A 23,845-nucleotide genomic window follows, 5' to 3' on the forward strand; every position below is an offset into this window, starting at 1 on the left:
ATAATATGGCAAAAGTTAAACTACTTTGTTTCTAAAAACCCATACAGACAAGAAACAAATTAATATTGAGCCTTCCGTGCATACAAAGTCCATATAGTTCTGCAGGAAGGAAAGTGTTTTCTGTTCAGCACAGATACCCCCTTAGTGATGGATTTAGAACCGCCTGAGCTATAAGGTAAGTAATACAACAAAATACTTTAAAAAGGTCTGTCAGATCATTCTTTCCTGTAATTCATTCATTCATCTAAATTCTCGGGAAATACAGTACTTTGAACCCTGATACTCATCAACCGGTGTTTAGCAGTAAATAAAGCAAAACCCATCCCTAAATCAGAATACCAATTTTAAGCTTGATGTGATTGGATTTCAGTTGATTTGTATTAATTACAGAAATACCATTATGGTAACAATACATTTCCAAACAGGCTTGGTGGGACAGCATCTTGGCCGGCTGAAGGCAATGTACGACCACCCTGCTGCCAAGGGCAGCACGCCCGCTGCTGCTGGTGTGCCTGGCATTAGGGATCGGGCAGCTGGGAACCCTGCGGCGGGCTGAGCCGATCCCACCCTCCGCACCCCCATTTAATCATTAGTGTCAGTGTAAGGACATACACAGCCCAGGCAGGGCTAGACCAACCCTTCCCCAGGCTTCAGCCACCTGGGAAACTACCCCTGAGGTCTTGACAAATGTGGAGACAGCAAATGACAGAAGCCTGTTAAGACCAAAGGAGAATAAAATTATTATATTCCTTTCTTTCTTCACATGTACTGTAAACATTATTTCAAGCTCAAGAGAAGTTATTGTTTCAAAGGCACCACACTTCCAAAAGGACTGGCATTTTCCATTTTGTTTAGGGTCCTTGTTAACTTCAGTCCTTAACTCTCCAGCCCACGGGTGGCTTGTACCTGAGCCCAAAGGTGACTTTTGAGGCCACCAACAGCAACCAATTCTTCACGAACGCGTTCACCAGGGCTGTGCTGGCCCTTCCATCACACCAGCCCCTCCCTGCGATCCTGTGCTGCAACCCCATGAGGAGGGATGCAGACTATTTTCTTTCCTTGTAAGGTGCTGATTTTTTTTTGGTTGTTTCACCGTGATAGGATATTATATATTGGGCCACATTAGTCAATACTTGTATAGTAAAAATAATAATTGTGAGAATGGCTCACGTAGGTATCAAAAAGCTTGTGTTAAGCCAGCGTTTCCCATGTAATTGTGATGTCCGTATGGCAGAGCTGTCATCTCTATACGCTCAGTAAAACAAAAAAGCTTCGACACTCTCAGGCAGGCTGGCGAAGTGATGCATTAATCTGCTCCCATTAACAAGACAGCAAATTCCCAGCTGATCACCCAATTCAAATTAAGCACGTGGAATCTCACGGTGACACTCAAACCGGTGTTAACGTAATGCACACATAGAGAGAGACGGGATGAAGTAAGTGTCCTCAGGAGTGCTCAGCTTCCAGCGTTAATGTCATTTAGGCGCTCTGAATTTTAATGTGGGTCATTAACACCAAACTCCTATAATGACTGCTTTAAAGACAGAGCCTTTTAACTGTGTCAGTCTTCTGCGCGCTGCACAAGGGGTGCAGGTGGTGTTAGAGGTTTTCCAGTTCGTGGCAGGATGGGGGAGTCCCGTCCGACTCCACCATGGAGGTGTATTTTATCGGAGGGGGTGGTGGCTTGAAAGATGGAGGTCTGCTCATACTGAAATAAAAGAGAAAAACCCATGCTCTCGTGTTAGCAAAGCCGTGTAAAAGGCTGTTGGAAAACATTCACAGGAGGAGGCAGGTGGACACCCAGTCACAGTAAGAGCACCTGGCATTTCGCCCTTACGTACTGCGACTGCCCTGTTGCAGTTCTGCACCTCCTGGTATTCATTCCTTTGGCTTTACTCAGCTCCCACCTCACAGTTTTACTTTATTCATGTTTTAAAATGTCCCGGTGACCTATTCAAAACCCTTGCAGAGAGCTTTCGCTCACACTGCTCTCTGAAGGTATATTTAAAGACTCATAACTTTTTGGGTTTTTTGCCAATTTATAGACCAAGATAAAGAAAGGTCCCATCCCAATTCAGTCAAAAAAAATCACCCCCATTTTTACCTTTGATATATAGGGTTTGCAGTCGTGTTTCAAAAGGGTTTTCTAGAACTGCAAATGAGCCATTATCACTATGATTTTTCAAACATTTTAGCAACGCCAGTAAGACTAAAAATCATCAGCTTTTAGATGCTGCTTTCATCAGTAGATCTCCGAGTGTTTTAGTAGGGAATTAAACTTTGGTAATAATTACAAACTCGATGCTTCTTCGACTGGGATTAAGTTTCAGGTAGCCTACTTTCATATATGTTATTCACAACTCAAACAGAGTTGCCCTAGAAGTACAATTTCATTAAAACATGTCCTCAAGTAACCGTGCAAAATGAGGGAGTGAAAGCAGCTGGTAGGGAGACTAATAGAAGTGGGGGGCTCTGGGGAAAAAAATTGCCTTGTATTCTTCCCTCACACCCTGGAGCTGCACTGCAGCTCTTTTTTTTTTTTTTTTTTTTTTTTTTAAGTTTATTTTATAGACGGGCCACAGAACAGATGAAAGGGCTGAGAACGCTCCACGTTTCATACTGCTGTATGGAAAAACCCAGCATTAGCGACCCACGTAGTCAAAGGTCTCGGTCGCTACGGGCAGTCTCAAATGAGAACGTGTAAATCCAGACAGCTGGGGTAGAGTTTGTGCTGTGTTCTGGGCCACCCCCGCCGCCCCCACGGTTCCCCTCCCCAGTACTCACATCTCTTTCTGGTACTGACACCATTTCCTGACGCCTAAAGCTACCAGGATACTGCAGGAGAGGAGCAGGATGGCTACCAGCGTCGGCCAGGGGAAGTGGCTGGCTTTCGTGTTCCTCACGCTGCCTGGAAGGGACACAGGAGGGGTTGCTCAGCCGAGCATCCTCGGAGAGAGGAGGGAAAGCTGGGCTTGCTGCCCGCGGCTCGCTGCTCCCCACCAGGCACAGTACCGGGGACAAGGCAGCCCCAAATCCATGCCGGGCTGCCAGGTTCCCAGGCTGAGGATCCCAAACTCTGAGCGTTGCAGCTGGAATTTATGGATTTAACCCACTTTTGTTCTGACGAGGTTTGCGGGCTGATTTCAGCCACCCAGCAGTTCACATGATGCGATTACTCAGGCACAGCCCAGCAAGCGTTTCACCCAAACCCCATTGCTTTGTCTCTGTTCCCCCATGAGTTTTTCTGAGAGACATGTCACCATCCAGCTGAGTCACCAGCCACCTCTCCCCCCATGATGCTGGGACCCCCCCACTGCCCCCCTGCTGCACAGCCACCCCTGGGGGTGCTGGTTGCTGAAAGAGGTGCCCTCAGGGTCCTGGGTGCAGGGAGGAAGGAGGAGCATGGTCCTCCTCCAGCCACCATGGTGGGTGCCACGGTGGGCTGGGTGTGGGGAGTCAGTGGGTGATCCCACCTCAGCATCACCTCCCGTTGTACTGGCACCGTGCCCCTTTGCAAGGCTGGTCATACTGGTGTGTCACCCAGCCTGGGTCTTTGCCACAGTGGCAGCGGCCAGGCACCCAGACCACCACGCTGTGTGAGCCGTGGGTGACCCCCTGGGGCACCGCAGTGTGACTGGCCACGTTTTGCTGCTGGAAGAAAACATGCACCAGGGCATTGCTTGTGGATGCAGGGAGAAAGCAGGAATGCCAACAGCCTGTGACAACCAGTGGTGTGGGGACACAGCGACTGTGACTCCTTTTTTCATCTCTTTTCCCTTTTTTGAACCCCCCTGGTCCAACACACGATGATGCTCCAGGTTTCGTGCTTCTCTGCTTTTCTCACTTACTGCAAGGGCACGCTGCAAGAAGAGGGCTTGTGGGGTAGTGCCTCACCAGTACTATTGAGCAGGCTGCTGGTAGTAAAGAAAGCTTTCCCTCTGGTAACTGAAATTGTCTGCTCTGTGATGCTGAAGGACAGGTTACCTAAAAAGATATGGGCACAGAACATTTTTAGTAACTTGTTTGTGGGGTGTTTTTTTTCTAGATGCAGGTTGTGTTTTGAAGGCACCGTTATTCACCCTGCTGAAGACTGGGAATCAAAGTCCAGAAGCAGGGTATCAAAATTCTCTTGGCAAGGCGCCTACAGTTTTGGCCTCCAACCTGGGGCTAGACAAAGAATGGGCTTTTCCCAAATTAAAGACTGTTAGAAAAAAGAAAGACTGTTAGAAAACACTTATTAAGGTGTTCCAACAAGCCGGCACTGAGCTGCACAGTGATCTGGGAGAATGATGAGCTTTTTACCTCTTTGATGGTAATGAAAAAGCTAAAGATATTAAGTGCCTTAGCAGCAACACAAAGGGTCTGCCCCTGCCATGAATGAGCAAAACCTCAGTCTCCTCTGTCAAGTATTACATCTGAACCACAAAAATGGTCTTTCATTTTTTTTTAGAGAGATATTTTGCCTTTCCTAATACAGCTAAGCTACCTGTGTTTAAGATTGGTGCTGCCTAAGGATACGTTCCTGTTTTTTTTCTAACCATCTCTGTGTTTGCCTCTTCTAAAATAACAGCTAAAATATGCGACTAGACAATGGCCCAGCGTTTCCAGAGCTGCCACAGCACTTACGATGCGCCAGGGTTGTATCCTCGGAGGAGCGCGTGGCATTCCTGAGGCTTTGCAGGGATTCGGTGGTGGAATAGTTGAAATCTGTACAAAAAGAGATAATATCCTTCAATTATCTTACAAGTCTGTACGTGACTGCTTCATCAGGCTCCATTGTGGCCATTTTATACCCTTCGTTTTTCTCTGATGCCAACAACAAATGAAATAAGAGGGATACCTGAAAGTCTCTAGTATAATCGCTGATTTATAAATCCAAGGAAAAAAAAAGTCACTGTTTCAATGCTGTAAATGAGTAAGCAGACAGAGCCAGGCAAATCTCATCCTTATGAGTTGCTGGTTCTGACTGACACTGAGTATGTATGTATGCATGCATGTATGTATGTATGTATGGATTAAAAAACCGACCAAAATCAGTCCCATTTTATGGTGCTCTAAAAGTTCCCTTAGTTTTGGACATTAATTCAGTTCTTTTCTCCTTGTTTATTGTGTGTTTAATTTTGGGTGGATAAATGTGGTAGATCTGGCATTTTACAAAGTCACATATATATGTATAAAAAAGAATATACACTCAGAGATCCCATAGCACTGTGCCTTATGTAGCAATGCATGGCACCTCCTGCAAATAGCAGTGCAATTCAGCATGCTTTTAGCAAAAATTGCAAACAGCCAGCTGTGCACGAGCAGGACGGTGAAGCATTAGAAGTTGTCACCAGATTTCGGTCTAAATGTGTGGGTGTGGGTTATGGGTGGGTAAATAAGCACCAGAGTGCTGCCAAAAATATATTCAGGAGATGGAAAGCGGCTGCTATGTTCGCACTTCAGCCAAAAGACGATGGCTGTACAAGTGCAGAAGCACATTGACAGGTCCTGTCTGTTCCGAAAGCACAAAGACAAAGCAAGACGTTAAAAAAAGAAAGTGACTTCTATCTTTCTGCTGCTGAGCAGCGATTTTCTAAAGGGAAAAATCTGTGAAAAAACGTCCACCCCCAGGGTTTTTTTTTTATTGATTTATTGATCTTTAATGAGGCCGCCTTTCAAAGTTCTATTAGCCAGCCATTATTGTCCCACATTATCTCATTATTTCATTGCTGCTCTGTGATTTTATTTAGCTTCTCCAGTAATTTATTTCATCTATAAACTACCCTCAGTACTCACTAAATTTGCCTAGCAACTCTTTCAATTTTAATATTATTGAATTAAATATGGCTAATAAAACCGGGATACTCGAATGTTTTTTTTGTTCCTCTTTTGCTGCTCCAGATCCTCGATGGCTTGAAAGACTCAAGCCTTTCTCTCCTAATTCAGTGCAACGCGACAGGGGAATTGCTTCTGTGAAGTTCTGAGAAGCTGGTACAGATTACACCGCCCGACTTTTGGCCTCTGCTTGGACACAACTTTTCCATGTTTAGTAATAAATTTTGCATGGCGATGCGATGGCTATCATCTATCAGGTGAAAATAACCGTCATGGAGCTCATGTTCTTGCCAAAGGCAACGCAAACCAAGAGCCGTGTAGAGCCGAGTCCCTGCTGCTGTACTTTTTGCAAGGTACTCCGGACCACTGTGGATTTGCAACTCAACCCAGATCACTGTGGATTTGCAACTCAACCCAGATCACTGTGGATTTGCAACTCAGCCCAGATCACTGTGGATTTGCAACTCAACCCAGATCACTGTGGATTTGCAACTCAACCCAGATCACTGTGGATTTGCAACTCAGCCCAGATCACTGTGGATTTGCAACTCAACCCAGATCACTATAGATTTGCAACTCAGCCCAGATCACTATAGATTTACAACTCAACCCAGATCACTGTGGATTTGCAACTCAACCCAGATCACTATAGATTTGCAACTCAGCCCAGATCACTGTGGATTTGCAACTCAACATCCGCTAAGCCGGTGCCACGTTTGCACCTTGCAGCACCCACAACTGGCCTCATAGCTCCCCTGTTACAGCCCTGCGAAGCAAAGGAGATGCACCAGCTACTCACATGCTGCCGTCAGACGCTCGGTGGATGCTGTGGCACTGGTGTAGCTTTTTGCCTCTGTGTTAGAAATCGGTGCTCCCACTGAAAAATACGCATGCTTGTAAAAATTGTTGTAGAGGACCACAACTCTTTTCATTTTCCCCTCTCTCTCTTCCCTGATTCCTGACTAATGAGGTCAAACAGTTGCATCCCACTACTCCAGATGCCTGCTTCCCTCTGTGTCTGGTTTGAAAGTCTGTCACAACCTAGAAACTCAAGTGGGGTTTGGTGAGATGGATGAATACACTTTGAGAAAACATGCGGGGCCTTTACGCATGCATTTTTGGATTTTGGCTGAGTTTCAGCTGAAACTCAGTGGTTCCAAGGGCACTGGCTTGTTTCGACCTGAAGCCAGCGGGGTGATGAACAAACATGCATAAATCAGAATTTTGACAGGGTTTCACCAGCTCTGGTGAGACAAAACTGTTTTCCCAACTAGCAAAGAGAAGGTTTGAAGAAGTTTGTGTGCAGGAGTCACACCTGCGATGCCTGGTGCCAAATGCCAACTTATTTAATGGTTGCCTTTAATAATTTTTTTTTTGAAGTGTTAAGTATTCTAGAGCTCAATTTGCTATTTACCTGCTATTCAAACACAGACAGATGGTGGTTTAGCTAGTAGACCTCTGTTTTCCAAGAGGACCGTTTCACATTTACTAAAGAGAGTCCGTCTTTCCTAACACCTGTGTCATTTTGGAAAAGTATCATTAAGCCATCTGAACAAACCTGAGAAGGTGAAATGCAGCTGTAGCCCAGCACTCAAAGCCTGAGGGTCCCTGGGCTCAGAGATGGAGCTACCATGGAAGCCAAGCAGAGACCAGGCTGCAGCTTTAACAGCCTTGGCTTTGCCTCCCCTCCTCCTTCTCCTGCCTACACCTCTGCGCTCTCCCCTCCTACCAGTTCCCAGCTGTCTCTTGGATTTTCGTTAAAAACTTGCAAAATAACAGGAACCAAACCAACCTGCTTTTTACGAGGGCAGACTTGGACTTGGCGTCCTGGTTGGCCGCAGCCCCCGGGCTGTGCTCAGGAAGCTGGTGGTGGCACCAGCCAGGGAACCAGCAGGTTCCAGAGAGGAGGAGCACTGCCCCAGGGCTGGCACAGCACGGCTGCCACGCGGCAGGCGCCTGGGGTAACAGGCAGTGGATTCCTGGGCTAGTTACGGAAGAGAAATGGCTCAGCTCCGGCTTATGTTACATCTTTGACCTCACACCTCCTCAGCCGGTGGAGATGTATAATCCAGCGAGGAGAACTCTTCAGATCTTGTGTCTTGTGCCTCTCAAGGCTGAAGGAACTCTTTCAGGAGAAGGAACTCTTCACCTTGTATATTCATACCCTTTGTTGAGCAATTGTTGAGACAGAAGGGCTGTCAGCGCACTCGGACAGGTGCTTTGCTGCCCTGCTCTCAGCCAGGCCGGCCTCTGCCTTGGGGACGGGAACGGCAGCAGGAGAAGCAGCAAACTTTAATCGTAGTGCTGCTGCAACCTGTGCTCCTGCCCTGGCATACCTCGCTCTAGCCTCTTCATGCCCCAGGACTTTGCACTGAGCGATCCAGCTCCCAAGCAGCACTCTGCTGGGGCAGGAGAAGCTTTGTGTTCAATTGTATTTATTGTATTCAATCGTAAATATCAATCCAGTATTACCCTCCCCCCCCCATGCCCATCACGTTACTCGCTCATCTATAGGTAAATGCTGTTGTAGCATAATGTAGGTTAAGCGAAGGTTGCAGTCATTTTTTTTTTTCTTTGGGAGAACAAGGCTGCTGCAAGTACCAAGGGCCAAATCCACTCTTGCCAGCCGCTCAGCAGTGGGTCATGTCTGAGCCGGAGCTTTGGTGCTTGCTGTGGAGGGGCAGATGGCTTTTGACAACAACTTGCCGTGTTGCCTCTTCCTTGTGCTGCCGGCGCTGCCGTTTCGCACCGTTCTGTCTCTGGAAGGGGAGCGTGTGCCATGCCTGCACCTTGCTGCCGGCGAGGGCAGCCCCAGCACCCTTCTGCCTGCTGCTTAAACCCAGCCAGCCCTCCAGGGACGGACAGCTGGGCTTCGAAATGGAAAGAGGCTCTAAAGGACAAAAGCGTTCACAGGCAGGCTGTGCCATGAGAAAATACCCTCTGCTGGGACTGGCGGACATCAACCCTTTCCCTTGGGATCAGAAGGACTCACAGCTTTGCCTGCTCTCCATCCAGGCTGCTGCCATGCCGAGTGCCTGCCCGCCGCGGGTGCCCGCGCCTCTCCCCGGGGAAGCGAGGTTAACCCCCCCGAGTGGGTTTCCCTGCCCTCTGCTGGCCTCCAGCCCCGAGACGAAATCACGATCCGAGTCATCTGCTGTAAACATTTTGTTTGTCGATGCTTTTCTGGTATTTGTAATCCTGTGCTCCAACGTTTGGGTTGTACTTTTTCCAACTCTAAGGTCATTCTAATTTTGTATGATATTTAAATAAAGAGATACAAGGAATAGGTATTGTAAAAATATATCCTTGGTGTTTGTTCACTTACTGAAATTAATGCATATAAACTTAACTGAGCATTAAAAAAGATAAAATCAAGGCAGAATTTTCTCATACATTTAATTTTGACCTGTGGACTTCCTGGTGTGTAATGCACTAGGACAAGGGCTTCAGCGGACATTAAACTGCTACAGAAAATGCAAGGTGTTTATTGTGTTGATGTATCTTTCTCCTACGTTCCTGAAGCAACAGAGAAAACATTTTGGCTGCATTGATTACCTTGTGTCGTGGAAGCAGGAGCCAAGCTTGCCTGACTTGCGAAATCCAGAGAGGCCAAAGATGTCGACTGGTGCTCTACAGACAAACAGATTGCACGGTATCACCTTTACTCAATAGGGTCTTTTAAAACACTATAAATAAATCATAAAACAACCTGGATCAAAGAGCTTGCAGTAGCTGTGGGGTAAACACAGGCTCTGCAGCAGGAACCCTGCTGTTGGATTTAAGGTTAAACACTCAAAACGCGTCCCCACAAATTCATGGGGCACCAAAAGACAGCTGACGTTATTAATGCTGGCCCTTTCACGTGCGCTAGCTGCGTTATTTATTTATGATTTCACACACAGGGTTCAGGTTTAACTGCTGTGAGGTGGATTCTGCACTTGACGGCGGTGCTCCCCCGCCTCCCAGAGCCTGGCCAGAAATGGTCCTGAGCGCATGCAGCAGCCCAGGAGATCACCTGCGCTTACGGGTTTTCCTCTTAATTGCTGAAGATAATTTTATATAGTTATCTGCATGCACGCTCTAGTAAAGCAGTGTTATTTGTCTTATAGCATTAACGAATGGGAACGATGTGCTCCTTTTGGGTCAAGGGGAAAAAAAGAAGAACAAACCAACTTTTCCATCACACGCACCTCTCTGGCAGGATTTGTGTCAGATCTCTTCTTGGGTAACTTCCTAGCTCCCAAATTCCCGTCCAGCAGTGCACAGGCACTGCCAGCACCAGGGCACGCCGACCTTTCCCTGCCTGCCCCTGGCTCTGCACGTGACATTGAAGCAAAGGTCGAGCAGCGACCCCACACCTATTAACTGAGTAATAAAGAAAGCTTTCCCCCCCTAAGGTAGTCATGACAGCTGATGGAAGTGCTGAATTTCCAAGGTCTATAACAAATCAAAGAAAACACTTTTACTCAGGGTCAAGAAAGGTGTTTCTTCTGCTTTAGAAAAGCAGGTGATTCCGAGGTTCAAAAGTGAGAGAGTGCATCACCCAATTTCCAAATAATTTTTCAACGCACAACTCAGCCAAGTGGTCCAGGGAGAAAGACGAAGTGCCTGAAGCTGTGAAACCCTTAGGGAGACAGAGGGTTGGGGGATAAAGGCGTTTGGAGCCCCTGACAGCTCAACTCAAAAAGCAGAAGTGAGCGACATGGTTTTATCCCGTACAAACAGATGCACCTTAGTAACACGCATGTTGAAATAACATGTATGACCAGGTGGTGGCACCTGCAGAGCTCTGTCCATGAGGCGCCTCAGAGACAACTGACAGGAATTTTCAGGGACACTTTGCACTGGGAAGTGCTCATCCAGGTCCTCAAAGAAGGGGAGAAGGAGTTATTCCTTGTAATTAAAGGACCGTTAACCAGCCAGCCAAGCACAGCAGAGACACCATCCTGCCCAAGCAGTGTTTTCATCCTGAAAAGATGTCTCTTTATTTTTTTTCTTTTTTTTTTTTTTCCCCAGGAGGTGAGGCAAAGTGCCTTCTGACTAGCTAGAAGGAAGGATTACATGTCTCTTTTTTTTTTCTTCTTCCTTTTTTTTTCTTTTTTTTTTTCCTTTCTTTTTTCTTTTTTTTTTTTCTCCCCAGGAGGTGAGGCAAAGTGCCTGCTGACTAGCTAGGAGGAAGGACTACATCTCCCCAAAGGCCCCCATGAAGGAGGTGAGTATGAAAGCTCATACAACTCATCAGGAAAATACACCTGGGGAGGCAGCCGCTGTCCGCCTGGGCACGTTGGGAGGGTGCTGGGCAGGGAGTGACCCCCTGCAGATAGGATCTTGGCTTGGGCAGGTAACCACTAACTCCCCAGCTGCTTTCCTTTGCCAGCGTTCATGCCTCCTTTGACTGTTTCTGGGTGCTGCTCTTCCATTTGCATTTCCCTGTGCCCCAGCTGCACTAACGGGGATCTCACAGGAGCTGGCTAACCCTCCCCAAAGATGCAGCAGGTCTCAAAAGCAGGGTGGCAGGACACCTCCGGGTGCCATGTGCTTCTGCAGCGTGCGGTGACCCGACCCGACGGGCTGCTTTGAGACGTCACCTTGCAGATGCCAGCAGGGGACAAAGCCTTTCTCAGATATCCCCGGTACCTGGGATGGCTTTCTGGTGCCCGGCGAGGCTTTGGCTGACCCTGCCACAGCCTGAGCTGGCAGAAGCAAGCTGACATGGCGACGCACACGTGTGCCCGTGCAGGTTGCCTGCAGCATTCCCTGCACCACGTCACCCACTGCTGAGGGGCAGGTGCCTCCTGTGCGGAGCAGAGCAAGTGCTCCCAGAGAAGCGTCTCCAAAGGGCTTCAGCTGAGGTGTGGAGGGAACGATGTGCCTGTCTGCTTTAAGCTGATAATAAGACAAACTTGCAGGGGCAGAGTGCGGATTTACCAAATTTATGCAAATTAAGAAACATCCCAGCAGCTCTTAAATTAGGCGAAAGCGTTGAGGATCTTGTGTGTACTTTAACAGAAGGTGGAACCATTAGTAGGGCTGTTATTTTTAATTATCAGTTCAGTGCTGAAAGAACTATATTCAAATGCCAGCTGAAGCATCAGAAATAACATTAAGTACCCCTCAAGGCTGGGGTTTAGTTATGCTTGGGCTTAATTATGATAGATTACACAACCAAAATACCTATTTATTGTATTTTCTCTGAAGTCATAGCTGCAGAAAGGAATACTTTGCTACCCATCCTGAAACAAGTTTGCAAAACCATTTTTCCAACAGCTTGAAGAATTTACAGACGCACCTTTAACATAACCCAAGATATTTTGTTCTCTGATTTATCCTACCTTCTGAAGCTATGGTGTTAAAAGCGTCCGATGTGGCTTCATTAGACTCATTGTCTGTGGAGGGGAAAAAAATAAAATTAAAAAAAAAGACGAAAGCAGTTCTTAAAAGTAGTTAGGCTTTTGTTATAAAGGCTGAAAAGTTAGTCTGGGGTTTGTCTCACACTGTGCATTAGTATGGCACCTTCACAGAACATAGCTGAGAATTAATTTAATACTTTCCTTTCTGTCACATCTAAATACATTAACATTTTTACACAGAGTGGATCTATCTTAGCCTTAGCATAGCCTGCAGGCAAGAATGTAGACTGCTTTAATTGACGGCTTTCCGACTCGAACGTATTTCTACAAAACTGCAAATTGGGTGAAATGAGTCATTTTGGAGAAAAATAATTGTTTCTTGCCCTTCCCTCCGATGCTACATTTCCAGAGGAGTAAGCTCTGGCTTTTGGTGCAGTCTGTGGAAAAAACATACCAATAAGTGTATCCACAGCCACAGGTGAGCACAGCTGAGCTACAAGTAGTCACTGTGGTGGATGAGGTACCCATGGAGGCAGCCAAGGGGCCAGCAGTTCAGGTGCATTGTCTGTGCAGCAAGGAGCATACACAGTGGGGGGAATAGGGGGAGAAAAAAGAAAAAAAACCCAAACAACCAAAAAAGGTGTAAATATGCATTTGCACCTGAAGAGGAGGCATGCACGGAGAATGTGCTAAAGGAAACCTGTCTGCCCTTCTGGCAGCCACCCTGCATCCTCAGAAACGCCTTAAACCTCTGCAGTGCCGTGTCTCCTGCTCTCACCAGCTCCTTGAGAGAGTATTTCTCCACGCTTCCCCAATGCAGAGCTAATTCTTACCGTATAGGTTCTAGGGGAGCTTCTCCACCATCCAAAATAGTTCAGCTGCTCTTGGTTCAACCTTTTGCAGGTTTCTTTGAAGTTATACAACAGCCCTGACCCTGGGGGTTGGTTTTCCAGAGAGCTGCAGTGTGCACAGACAGGCTTTCTGCCGGGAGTGCTCAGGGAGAAACACGTTTGTAACAGCTCACGGGTGCTGTGTGGATCAGCTAAGTGGGCGTATTTTGGGGCATGGGAAGTGCAGCGAGCTGCCGCCTAAACAAACAACAAGCCGCTTACGTTTGCGCAGGAGTTACTTAGCTTATTGAGAGACTTGAGCAAGACTCAAGCTAAAAAACCTGCCAGAAAGTTCAAGCTGTGTGATGAACTTTCTACAATGAGCTTTCTACAACAAAGCTTCCATACTCTTGGCATTTCTTCAGTATTTTAAATAGCAGAGAATACATGTGTTCGGTGTTGTTAACATTTTACCTTTCAGATGTGTCCTATTTATGAAAAACCTACCGAAGGAAATAGATATTTCTTCTGATGAGATATTCCATGTTTCATTCCTGAGGGAGGAAAACAGACATGCACACGAGAATGTCTTAGGTGTCTGGTGGGTCCCTTGCAACAGCAACGTTGATCTCAGCTGATAGAAACCTTCACTGTCTTGTGAGTCTTCTTGTTCAACAGAAATTTCTTGGAAAAAGAAGAAAAACGAAAGCTGCAAGACTCTCTCACTGCATTTGAAACTATAAATCAGAGCTGTGCAAAATATTGGTACTGAAAAGCAAGCTCATCTGGCTGCAGGTTTCTTGGCTGAGTCCCTATCAAAGATTTGGCAAGAACAGCGTTATCATGCCAAGCCTTTGCTCCCACCACTAGCAATTGCAGGGGGCTCTGGGTCACAGCTGTTTGCCAGCTGTTCCCTTGGAGGAGGCCTGATGCTCTCCCCTTCACCCAGACGGACAACAGGCTCCCCGTGGCAGGAGCAGATGAGCAACAATCACTTTTCTTGGGGACCACTTCTAGAGCTGCACTGTGGTCCTGCTGACAGGTTGCGTTACCTCCGGGCTGCTCCGCCAGGCTCGCTTTGTCCACGTACCACACGAGGCTTGGCTTGGGAAACGCCTTCCTCACGACGCAGCTCACGTTAGGCTGTGGGGCAGCAAAAACCATCCGTCACCCTCTGCTACATCCTTCCTGGCTGCCAAACCTCCTTACAGACACAGCTTCTTCACCCCCCACCCCGCTCAGGAAGGAAGCACTCACTCCCTCTTTATTGCGCTTCTCCCCCCCTGCGCCCCCAGTGTTCTGGTTGCTTGAGAGTTGGATAAGATTTGCATTCTGTGGAATAAGAGCCCAGGGACACCCCAACCACCCTGGGCCAGGTGGGGGGTGACGGGGCTCTAACACCCTCCAGTCCTGTGTGCTGTGGTTGGAGAGATGTAGGGTGACACCCCCAGCCCAGAGCATCTGTGGCAAACACCCGCATGGAAAACCACAGGAATCGGTACCCCACCGTGTGCGGGGAGAGCGAGATACCTCCCGACTGCCATGTAAATCCTTCCTTCGTTAGGCAGGTAAAGAGACAAATCCCATGAAAAAGACTGCCTGACACAGTGCTATGTTGAATGTACAAAATATATACTACAACTTTGCGGAGGGCATGATGTGTAAGAGGTTCCAGAAGTCGCAAGGAATTGCGTGCTGTAGACGCAACAGTCCTAACTGTACTCCAGTTGCTCCAAAAATCCATATTTACGGTCAATTTGATTTCTTCTCAAGCCATGGATGAGAAGGACCTTGAAATCAAGGCTGGATGAAGGGCTGGGCACTAGCAGGGTGGGAGTTCTCATCCTCATGCTGCCCGGATGTTCCCAATTACACTTACTTAGCAGCTTATTGCACTGAGAGAAATTGACTTGTCCATTTAAACAAAGAAAAAAAAATGCAGGAAAAAAGGAAGAAAAAGCATGTGCTATTATGCAGCACAAAGACCTCTTGCTCCCACTTTCTTCAAAAGTGGTTCACACACTTAGTTGAAAGCAAACCTGATACATTGCAGCCAGCCGAAGTCGTTCAGTATGAAGACTGAAACTACTCAGCTGAAACTCTTCCCTTGCTGTGGTAAATAACCTCTGAACTCCTAGCGCAATTGCTTCCCCCTCTTTTCATTATTCTCTTATTTTTCGGGCTCTTTTAGTTTGTCATATTTTTGTGAATGCTTCCTATGAAGAAATACAAATCTGACACTCAAAGGAGATTCAAGCTCTGCAAGAAAGGGTGGAAAAGACAAGGAGTTGGTGTTTGTTGGGAGGTGAGGAACGGGCAGAGGCTCTTGGTAGAGTTTCTAGTGCCCGGTCCCATGATAGCAGCGCTCCTTGCCCTGCTCAACAGGGTGAAAGCCTGCACTGTCCAACACCACCCCTGGAAATAGGTCACCAGGAAAATGATACTGGTTTTGCAGAACCAACCAACTCACGGCTTGTCTGAAGCAGGTGGGTACGGTTAATGCAAGGTTCTACCTGCCCACAAGCGCTCTTCTTGAGGAAAACTTCCTTAATTTGGGATGCTCACAGATCAAAAGCTTCAACCTGGCCAGATGCATCGGGAAGCAACGCGCCGTAGCTAGTAGCCAGGGTGTCTTGCTAGTCTGGGCCAAATGGGCCAAAATATGTTTTATGCCAAGTATGGCCAGCGTGGTACAGTGGAGCTTTAGGTTTTGCCATTACCAAACATGTGATAAAGGAGAGGCCCCCCAAACACAGGGGCTCAGCCTGAAATAGGGCCCCTCAGCCTTAAAGCCAGTCCCTCAATTGGCATCCTGCTGCTCCGGCTGAGGACTGTTTGTAGCATGACACGTTGCAGCTGACATGATCATCGCCATTCCATCGACACATCAGGCCAAGGCCGGTGCCCCAAGCATCGCTCCCGCAGCCCCTTCCCCTCCCTGACCCCGGGGGGCTGCGGGGCAGGCGGAGGCTGCTGCTACCTGGCCCCTCGCAGCAGCATCCCGGGTAGTGGGTGACCTTCAGAGAGGGATTTTAAGGAGGAAGAGAAGGCAGCTCGAGGCTGCTGGGGGGTAGCCAGGCAGATGGGGAGGGAAAGGGGACATCACAGCCCTCTGCGACATCATCAGCTCCTCACAGCCTCTCGATCCTCTCCTGGAGCCTTCCCCAGGGCTAACACAAACCCAGCTTTTGCCCATACCATGAAGAAGCCCTTAGCTAGCTCTGGTTTGTGCTCACTGAATCAGCTCACTGCTGTGGGGATGGGAATCGCTCAGGAGGAAGGGCACAAACGGCTGACGTTAACTCATTGACTTGCTCGTTGCCCCGTGAGCTCGATCAGTTTTGGGAGTCCTCGCTACATCTGACCCAGCTTGGCTTGCCTGGCCCTGCTGGGGTGGCACGGCAGTGGCCACAGGCGTTGATCCCTGCTCCAAAACGGCTCACCTTCGGCGAGGTGCCAGCTGAGCCCTCCGGCAGGCTAACGGAGATCTCAGGGTAGGCTGGAAAGCAAACAGAAGTGTGTGAGTGAAATGGATACCAAAGGTCACAGTAACAGCTTCTAATAAGACTTAACAGCCTTGTTTCGTTAAAGGAGTGGAAATTAAATCCTACATCCACCCACACACCTAGCAAGATAAAAGCTCGCACAGCTCTGATTCGAGGTCAGGGAAGTGGTTTACAAGCATATATCAGCAGCTACTACCGCAAGATCCGTGATGTATTTCACTGCTTATCTAAACCACTCTTGGGAGGCTTTGCTGGAGAAATGAGCTAAAACCATCCTGCAGGCAGCTCTGGCAGCAAAGCCACCCCTCCTGCGCCTGCTGAAACAAAATACTCCCGAACTGTTGGGGTTTCGGGGTGTTCGCCATTCCAAGCTGTCTGCAAAGGCTTTAGCCATCCCCCAAACCGACCGATTTGGGGTACCAGCTGCCCACGTGGCCGTTGCCTGGGTAGATGTGTGAGCGTGCCACACTGCAGATGCTTCCCAGCGTGCCAGCCAGCCCAGAGGTCACCTTCGCTCAGAGCAGCAGGGCGCTGGTGGCCGCATCCACAAGAAATGGAAAAAGTGTTTCCTTCTGGTTTTGCAGCATTTTTGATTCTAACTGTGGCTGTGTCTAGATAAAAGCTATCAGGTACTGTCAGCCTCTCCGAGTTGGCATTTCTAAATTAGCCTTTGGGATCACCGCTTTGCGGTAACGTTAACAGACTCGTTAAGTTAGGACTGATGAAACCGCTAATGTATAGCAAATCTCGAAAGCCGTGGTTAGATGGTGCTTCTGGCCCATTCTGACCCTTAAAACTGGACTGGAATCAAGCACAGCCCCAGATTACTTAGGACGTCCGTAATTCTTTCTCTTTCCAACCTAAACCTCACTTTAATCTCTACCATTAAGACAATTTTCTTCTTTTTATTTTTTCTTTTTTTCCATTTTTTCCTAACCTGTTAATTGATATAGGGTCGCCCCAGCTCATTACCTTCCCCTCTGAGGCTAACTGCTCACGTTTCCCCGTTGTTCTATATAGTCAAACTCCAAACTACCAAGGACTCTCCCACCTCCTTTTTTTTTTTAATTTCCATTTTTCTGCCTAATGTTACTGATGAATTATGCCTGGGAGAAACCTATATTTAATTATTGTGGCCTTATGTTTTTCTGGACTTAGGGTGCTTTTCAGGTGGGATTTCCGTTTTTGGTTTTGAGGGATTTTTTTCCCCTTTATTTTTTTGGGGTGGTGGGGAGAATTCTTCCTATCAGAAAATGAATGTCTGAAGATTTCATCCTTGTTTCTGCTATGTCAAAACTGTACAGATGGTGGTGGGACTAGCAGAAGACAACCATACTTTTTCAGATGTAGAGAAATAGTCTGGTAAAATGGGTCTTCTAATCTCACCTGAAAGTTGGCTAGGAGAATAAATAAGATCTAGTCTAGTGCCTGCTCTGGCTTTTTTTTTTTTTCCTTTTTTTTTTTTTTTTCTTTTTTTTTTTTCTTTTTCCTCTGTGTGTGTGTGAGAACAGGTATGCTTTTCCACATCTGTACTGGCTGCTGTCCTCTGCCTTCTCAGAAGACGTTTGCTGAGTAACTGCCCTGGCAGGCAGCTCTCAAGCACAGCTCTGGATGACCCAATAGATCTTTTCCATTTAACATCCCAACCCTTCTTAACAGTTTGACATTCATTTGCCTTGCTAGGATATTTACCCATGTTTTGGGTCTAGCAGAAATTCAATATTTAGTACAGTAGTTTCTACGGCTGAGCTTTTACTCTTACAAAAAGGAAAAATCAATATTTGGCAAAGTTAGATGTGAAAAGCCCATACATTTTCTCAGAAACTTGTATCTAAAAAACTCTAGAAAAGAAATATTTTTATAAGCATTTCAATCCAAAACTACTCTTTTAAAAAAAAAAAAGCTCTCTCTCGATTGAATACCTGTTTTTACTCAACCTATCAAGACTCTCAACTTCATTGAGCCACTTGTTGATGCCTTCCCCACCCTCTCCCACCCAGCTCTTGCTCACGCTCAGGCCACTTCCTGCAGGGAATTGCCACTGCCACCCCTGACACTTGGGCTGTCTCTGCTCTGCTTGCCCCGAAGCATTTGTCAGAGGGGTCCTGCACAGGGAACTTTCCCCAGGCGACAGCACTTTCCTCTCCTCCTCCAGCCCATTACAGCGCCGTGCAGCACTAGCTGCCTGCCCTCCTGCCCTTCTCTCATGCCGCCCAGCCCATGGCGTTCAATTGCACGAACATCTGGGTGACGGGGCTTGCTAAGATGGGAAAACCTCCCCAGGTTTCAGTTCTCCTTGGTTCTCTAGTTACATCCTTGTCAACAACCAGGGTGACAGATAAAGCCAATGTATGTGCTGTTGACATTGTGTACGCTTGCTACGTGCCTCAGGTCCTGCCCTGGCCATTTGAGGCTGGGTCTACCCTGCTAGGACATAAATGTTCATTTCTTCATTCCCTGGTCAGCTTTGGCTCAAGGAACAAGAGGCGTGCTATCGTCTGCAGTGGCTGTTGGTCTGTCCCCAGATGTCAGCTGGGGGTCGCTGGGTGGTTCTGGTGGCTGTCTCTGCCTGCCCTCTGCCAGCTCCGGCTGTGCCAGCGCAGGGGCTGGGGGCTGGCACAGGGGCAGCTCCAGGCAGGCTGCTTTTGGGCTCCCCTCCTGCTGCATACGAGCGAGGAAATGGAGAAAAGCTGGTGTGTTGCGATGGTTAAACAGTGCGACTTCAGTGAATGGTAACAGAAAAGAGTGAGGCAGCATGCAAAATAGTTATTTTATCTGCAAAATATCAGACGGCAGCATGCAAGATAGTTATTTTATCTGCAAAATATCAGATGGGAGAGGGCTAAGAGCACAAAAATGCACTTTCTTCTGGGATCTGGACTCTACAGGTCTGAGCCACCTTCCTCAGCACCCACTGCAAACCAGCTCTCGGGGAGCCCCTCTATCCTACCCTGCCCTCAAGGCTGATGGCACCTGATGGACACACTGGCCCGAAGCCAGCCAGTGCTTACTGGGAGCACCATGGGCTGCTGGTCACCCAGGGCCATGGCTGCTTTCTCCTGTCCGCTGCTCTCCCCTGTTGTGCTAGAGGGCTGGTGTGGGTGCGTGCACGTACAGCCACACGTGGCACAGTAATTCAGAGAACGAGCCAAATAAAGCAACCTCTTCGGCTCACAGACACGCAAGGCAAGAGCATCAGCAGGGAGGGAGAGTTCAAGTAGGTTCGTATACTTGCAGAATTACCCAGGCAACACTGTAGCTTTTTGACAAATGTTAATTTTTAAAAGGAAGATCCATGTCTGAATCATGCAAACGCAAGGGGAAATTTGAGATCATCGCGTTCTATTTTTATTTCTCTTGCATCAGTGACCAACAGCCCCCAGACGCAAGGGTTTGGGTTGTGGTTTGGTATTTTTTATTATTATTTTTGCTGCTCCCTGGAGAATCTTTGCCTTTAGAGCAAAAGCTGTTCTGTCCATGAGATGTGGGCTTCCTTGGGCAAGCAGCTACAGTCAAGGGAAAGTTGACAGACCCACTGCTGAACACCCATTCATTTTAGGAGCATTGGAAATATGTTTTCCAGACCCACTGCCCTATAAGCAGAAAATATAGCCCACTTTTCTGATTTGATTGTACCTTAGCAATTGTAGAGCAGCTCCTAAGCAACTAGAAATGGAACAGAGCAAGCAAATGAAGATGGAGAAGACTTACAGCTTGAAAAGCCAGCCCACACACCTACAGTACCCAGGTCCTGCCACTCCTGCCTGGTTTGGGACCTCCAGGCAGGACCCCATTTTCAGAACCAGAGCCTCTGGCAGCCGCTGAACATCACATGCCTTCCAGGATGCGACTTTGCAGCAACGGTAGTTCCAAAGCACTTTGGCTGCTTCCAGAATTTTGGCTGTCATCTCCTACCCACAGGCAGCACGGTCATTCTGTAACTGCATCATGGACATCTTGGTGACCAAGGTGCTTACCTGAAACTTGCAGAGTTCCAACAGAAGCTTACACGTGGGGTGAGATGGTGGCAATGTGCATGCCAGCACTGCTGGTATGTGCGCAATGATCGCCTAGTTTTGATGCCAGGGATTGAAGGGATGGCCTCAAATTCTTCATAAGAACTAAGGGGCTATTTACAAACATTTTAACTCCTTGCAGCTGAGAAAAATACAATGTAAATATGTCTCTATAAAAAACCTCTGCGCATTTCAAAAGCTATTGCCTTCTTCGCAAACAGGCAGTCGCGTTCCCTTTCCAAGTTCAAGCCGTTGGCATAAGCCCCTTACCGAATACTCTCACGGTGGTGCTGCTCTTCAGGACACGCTGGGGGTGGTACGCCACGTGGCAGGAAAACACCCTGCCATCATCTGTGATTTGGGTGGCGAAAATCTTCAGAGTGTTATTCAAAGCCAGGCGAACTCTTGGCCCGTACTGCGTGCTGCCGCTGCCGTACACCGCAGGGCGGGAGGGCTCCTTGCTCACCAGTTCCTCTCTCCTGCCATTTTCCCCCTGTGAAAAGAGTAACCCACCTGGTGGGTAAAGATCAGACACCCCAGCCCAAGTATCTGTGTAGCCAGCTCTATTCCCAGTATAAAAATCTTCCCTCATGCCCATAGCACTGTGTAGCAGTAAGTGGACATTTGCAGCATCTCTTTTTTTTTTTTTTTTTTTTTCTTTTCTCATATACATCCTCTCCCAGAACTTCAAATACAACAGCAGTCATCATCTTACCAATGACCTATGGAGTAAATAGCTGTGTCTCCTGAGTAGCTTGCAGAGAGGGCAACAGAGCTGCTGCCTCACTGCAGCAATCTCTAAGTTATGCTGAACATCCCATACATATTAAATATCACTGAAATTCCAAGAAAATCCTTGGTCTTTTAGATTTTAATTAGAGAGAACCTGATGATAAAAGCTAAAAGTCATCTGTGCCAGCCACCGTTAGATGCAGATGCAGCCAGCACAAGCAGGACATCTGTGCCTCGGCACATATTTGCAAGCTGTACTCTAAATGATGCATGGTGGCCCACAGATATCACTGTGATGACCTTTGGGTTTGGTTCCCCCCCCCCCCCCTCCTTCTGCTACTTTGTAGAGTGAACCAGCAACACTAAAAAGTAGTAAGGCCAAGGATGCTCCCTACAAAAATACAAAGATTTTTAATATTAAGAATGTGCTGCAAAGGGGAGATCTAAATAGACTGTGAGCTGGGAAAAAACTTAAAAAACCCCCAAAATATTTGAAAATCACCTTTAAGAAAAACCTCAGCAGTTACAGCTTTTCTGTGGCAATAGACAGAAATTCACAGGCAAACTTCAAGGATGCTGCTGGCTGATACTTATCCCTACTGATTGAAATTAATGCTAAAAGGTTACATTAAAATATAGCATATAAATATTTATCTAGAAAGTGATATGCGGTAAAAAAAATGTAACAAGCTTTATAATTCACAGCAAAATGCTTAAAAATAGTCGTTATGTGGTTAGCTAGGTACCTGGGTTTGCATGTCTCTGTGACACAGGGTTAACTATGAAAAACATTACAGTCAGCACCTTTTTTTCTTTCTGTTTCAAAGCAGCCTGATATCTTACTACCCTACACAGTAACCATGTATTTTTCAGAGATACTACAGCTTTACTACTGCAAAAATCCCTGAGAAATCCAATGCAAGGAATATTTTAGTTCTGTTGCATTTGCTAAGTGCTTTGCCACCTTCCACAGACATGCTCTACATGTGCTCCTGAAAAATTAAAAGAAATTAAGATGGAATTTTCCCTTCTTTGTTTCTTTAACAGCTATTGTTTGTGGTTTCTATGTTGCAAAACCACGTTTATATTTTCCCCCTTTATTATCAGTCCGACACAACCGACACCTTTTGTTTAGGAGCTTCTGCAGGACGCAGTAAAATCTAACGTTTCTATTTTAATCTGCAAAAAATACCCTCTGGTTGCTTCTGAATTTTATACCTGAGATAAAAAATACTTACCACGAACCATTTCAATGGGTAATTGGACAAATTTTCTGAGGTCGTGTGCTGCGGGCATTCTGGGCGAGCGGGAGTCAGATTCAAATACTCATGGAGTTCAAGATCTGATCCGTTTATTGTACAAACCAGGCACACTTTTATAAGGCACTCTATAAACGCGTAATAATATGATTGGCTATTCTACAAGCGTATAATAATATGATTGGTTAACAAATGTTTATTGGCAAGATCTCTGTTTCTACTTCTTCAGGCACGTAGGCTCTTTTCTGTTGTTTCCCAGCTCCTCTTATCGCGTCCTGCTGGCCTTGGTTTTGTGCAAGCACCCGCAACCTGTTCCTCCCTCTTCATTCCACTGCTCTGATTGTGCCCTCGTCTTATTTCTTCAGTATTTTTCCACTTGCTTCAAAGTTCAGTATAATCATTCAACACAGCAAAAGCCCCAACACCTCCCCCTTTCTTTTTAAATACAGCATTAATACTGCGTTCCATACAGCTTTGGAAACATTGTAAAAGACAAGGCACTAAAAGTAACAAAAGAATAACAAACAACAATATACTATGCAAAGCAGAAGCAAAAGCAATATTCATTAAGCCTATTCCTAAAAATAATGCCATCGTTCACATTTACAATGATGTTGTATTATATGATATTCAAAACTTTTTCTGATAATGCAAACCCAGAAGATGAGTTCGTTTCGATGTTCTGCTAAAAGTATCTGTTCGAAGGCTTCATAAGATTGTAAGGCCTCGTTTATACCTGAAAAAGTAGGGGCATGTGTCCCAGTAAGAAGGGAAAAACCGCCGGAACCAAAACGTAGGAAAAGCTTCCGCCTGTATGCTCCAACCCTTTTACAATATCCACAATATAGAGTAACTGTTGAATTACAAGAAGTAGCACATATAGGACAAGAATTTTCTGTTTCTATCGGTCCTTGCCCAAAAAGATCCTGCAACGCACGCACAATACGGTCACAGTGTAACAAAGACAATTCACCGGAGGGTAATTGACATTGTATCTCCCGAGGTAACTGCTGCAAGATGGGCAGAATAATGTATGTTAACTTATCTACAAGCCGCTTTTCTTCATTTGGTCGTGGCGGTCAGAATAACCTTTCTCGATGCTGTGCCCACTGAGCCCACTGATCCCTCCTGTTCATTTAGGAGTCAATCCTGTCGTAGTCACCCTGCTCTTTCTTTTCAGTGGGTCGGTTTTCAATCCACGGGCGAACCCATTTTGCTGGAATCCACTTGGTCACTGCCCCTGTGGAGATACATGCATAACCCCGACCCCACGTTAATAAATTATGAGGTCCTGACCAACAATTTGAGACAGGGTCAAATACCTGGACAGCTATG

At 46.8% G+C, this 23,845-nt stretch overlaps 1 protein-coding gene across 1 annotated transcript in view; it reads right to left on the reverse strand.

Annotated features, from left to right (window-relative positions):
- Positions 1-622: 622 nt before the first annotated feature.
- CD96 (CD96 molecule) overlaps positions 623-23,845 on the reverse strand; it is a 35,396-nt gene continuing 12,173 nt past the window's right edge. Inside the window, exons 4-14 of the mRNA XM_040583072.1 lie at positions 22,490-22,537; positions 20,790-21,012; positions 16,441-16,496; positions 14,050-14,140; positions 13,505-13,681; positions 12,150-12,203; positions 9,373-9,447; positions 4,627-4,707; positions 3,895-3,984; positions 2,785-2,908; positions 623-1,708 (exon numbers count right to left, since the gene is read on the reverse strand). Coding sequence (XP_040439006.1) covers positions 1,600-1,708; positions 2,785-2,908; positions 3,895-3,984; positions 4,627-4,707; positions 9,373-9,447; positions 12,150-12,203; positions 13,505-13,681; positions 14,050-14,140; positions 16,441-16,496; positions 20,790-21,012; positions 22,490-22,537 — 1,128 coding nt within the window. The 3' untranslated portion in view covers positions 623-1,599. The remainder of the gene's footprint in view (positions 1,709-2,784; positions 2,909-3,894; positions 3,985-4,626; positions 4,708-9,372; positions 9,448-12,149; positions 12,204-13,504; positions 13,682-14,049; positions 14,141-16,440; positions 16,497-20,789; positions 21,013-22,489; positions 22,538-23,845) is intronic.

The sequence above is a fragment of the Falco naumanni genome, chromosome 2, assembly GCF_017639655.2.
Source record: "Falco naumanni isolate bFalNau1 chromosome 2, bFalNau1.pat, whole genome shotgun sequence".
Taxonomy (NCBI): Eukaryota; Metazoa; Chordata; class Aves; order Falconiformes; family Falconidae; genus Falco; species Falco naumanni.